At 39.7% G+C, this 2,372-nt stretch overlaps 1 protein-coding gene across 1 annotated transcript in view; it reads right to left on the minus strand.

The window, feature by feature from the left end:
- SELE (selectin E) overlaps window positions 1–2,069 on the minus strand; it is a 5,899-nt gene extending 3,830 nt beyond the window's left edge. The window contains exons 1-4 of the mRNA XM_009999708.1: window positions 2,033–2,069; window positions 1,214–1,600; window positions 527–634; window positions 229–414 (exon numbers count right to left, since the gene is read on the minus strand). Of these exons, the coding sequence (XP_009998010.1) occupies window positions 229–414; window positions 527–634; window positions 1,214–1,600; window positions 2,033–2,069 (718 nt within the window). The remainder of the gene's footprint in view (window positions 1–228; window positions 415–526; window positions 635–1,213; window positions 1,601–2,032) is intronic.
- Window positions 2,070–2,372: the final 303 nt, after the last annotated feature.

Raw genomic sequence — 2,372 nt, forward strand, 5'->3', positions numbered from 1 at the left:
TCCCTACAAGGAAATCTAGACTAGACCTGCAACATTCGTCCTGCCCATTTCATCTCTTCAGGAACAAAGAGACCTGTGTGCTGCAATAAAACAGCACTTTCATCATGTAATTAATTACAAAAGAATGGGCCAGAACTTCAATTTGTACCTACTAGCATAGCAACAGTCAAGTTTCCAGACCTATGTGCAATGCAGAAAAGCTCATCTATCACTGCTTGAGAAGCTCACCTTTGCATGCTGCAAGGGGAGCAGACCAGTCCCCAGAAGAGGTACAGAATATAGACTCTGCTGCAGTCAGCTCATAGCCTTCCTCACATTGAACCGTGCAGGATGAGTTGTAGCTGAAGTTCTCCAACGGGTGGTCGCATTTGAGGCTCCCATGATCAGGTTTCTTTAGTGGATCACAGCTCTCAACTTCAAAGAAACACAAGAAGGTACAGTCAGCCTCACTGGCTGAGCAAACACATCAGCAAGCCAGACAAACTGAGCACTAGCTAGCATGAACAGCAGGAAGGTGCCATCTTACCAAACTCGCATTCAGGCCCATAGAATCCAGGGTTGCAATGGCAAGTGTGGTTGTTAATAGTTTCTATGCATTCTCCACGGCCACTACAGAGAGATGGGTTGCAAGAAGCTGGAGAAAAAAAGAGAAAATAGAACAAATTATAGAAGAATTAGCAATGGCCACTAATGAAACCTGGTTAGTGCTTTGTTTATCTTTGTTTTTCTGGCACTAAACAAGAACTTTGTAGAACAAAAGAAAAACAGGGCATTGGTACATAAGATGACCCTGTTGTATCACAGTCATTTCAGAAATCAACACCTTTGACAGACTAGCTCACAGTGAAAGTATTCTGCTGGCAGAAAACTCCATGACCACTTGTTCCCCTTGTAGATACTAGCAATATTTAAAATGTGAAAGGAACAATATATTACAGGGGAGATAGAAATCCTCAACAGGTACATTCTTCATTAACTCACCACAACTCTAATTTGGCTGATTCTTTACTTGTTTTAGGGTTTGTTTTTTTACCTAGGCTTAGCCACTTCTACTTAAAGTGTCTAATCTAATCCAGTGGTCTACAGTCAGTAGACAGATGCCTCCAAAAAGGCTTATATGGTCAGGTAGTTAATATGTAAGACCAGGTTAAACAAGTCATCCCACCCACCATCTCATCTCCACAGGGACACTCTAGAACAGCCTTCATCATACCTGTGTAGCACAAGGCGACTTTCTTTTTCTCACACTGCTCATCATTCCATTTGCCATCATCCTTCCCTCTTTTGATGTAGATTTCAACGCAGTCCTCATTGTTCCCTTTGCCATTTGGCTCACCTGAAGCCCAGTTTTTTGCCTCTTCTGTCAGTTCTTTGTTAGTTCCAATCCAGGTCCATACCTCATTAATTTTTCTGATTCCGATCCAGTAGTAACCCGGATTGAAGGGTAAGACATTATTGAGGTAGTTGATTTCCTCCTTATTCTGAATGGCAACCATGTTAGTATACCTCTTTTTGCACCACAGCTCTGCTTCTCTGTAGGTCATGTTTGTATCTGAATAATGGTATGTCCAGCAACCCACTCCCTGCAGCAGTGTAAGTCCTAGAATGAAAATATGTCCAAAAGTTGGTGTCTGAATTTTCCCCTCCTCTCTAAGAGGATATATAAAGCTCTGTAAATATTGCAAACTTGTCAACATCTGAAACTACATTACAACTAGTGGCAATTATTTTGTAACAATTAATTGGAAAGCTTAAAAATAGACATGTCAGCATCAAGTACAGGAACTTCAGCCTGCAAAACTATGCTTGATCAAACAAAGCTTTGCAGATTTTGTAGCAAGCCATAGGAGTCAACTATGTATTTACAGGCAAGCAGGGAAACATGCCATTGCAGCTAGAGGATTTTCTATGGGAACCTAGCCTCAAGCTATTTAAGTCAGATTTTAAAAATCTGTTTAATTCTGAGCTCCAACAGCACAGGCACACTCATATTACCATCCAACTAGTTTTCTACAGTGGCTTGCACACTTACCATAAGTAAGAAGAGATAGGAGCCACAAGCAAATCATATTTCTGAAGAGTTTTCTCTTCCCTTTATCTTTTAGCAAACAGCTATGAAAGAGCAAAAGAACATATCTGTAAAGAAAAAATACTGACTTTTTACAATTAGATATAAAATACTGTCTAGACAATCTTTTCTATATATATTAACATTTATTCTAAAGACTTTAAATCAGATTTTAATTCTTAGGAAATAATTCATTTTAAAACAGTTCTAGCAAGATAGCTCTTAAATGCAAACAGCTTCTAAAGAACACCAACAGAGTTCCCTCTGTCCAGTTTTCCTTTAGCTGAGCAGTGAAACAGAGCAG

The sequence above is a fragment of the Chaetura pelagica genome, unplaced genomic scaffold (genome assembly GCF_000747805.2).
Source record: "Chaetura pelagica isolate M959 unplaced genomic scaffold, ChaPel_1.0 scaffold656, whole genome shotgun sequence".
NCBI lineage: Eukaryota > Metazoa > Chordata > Aves > Apodiformes > Apodidae > Chaetura > Chaetura pelagica.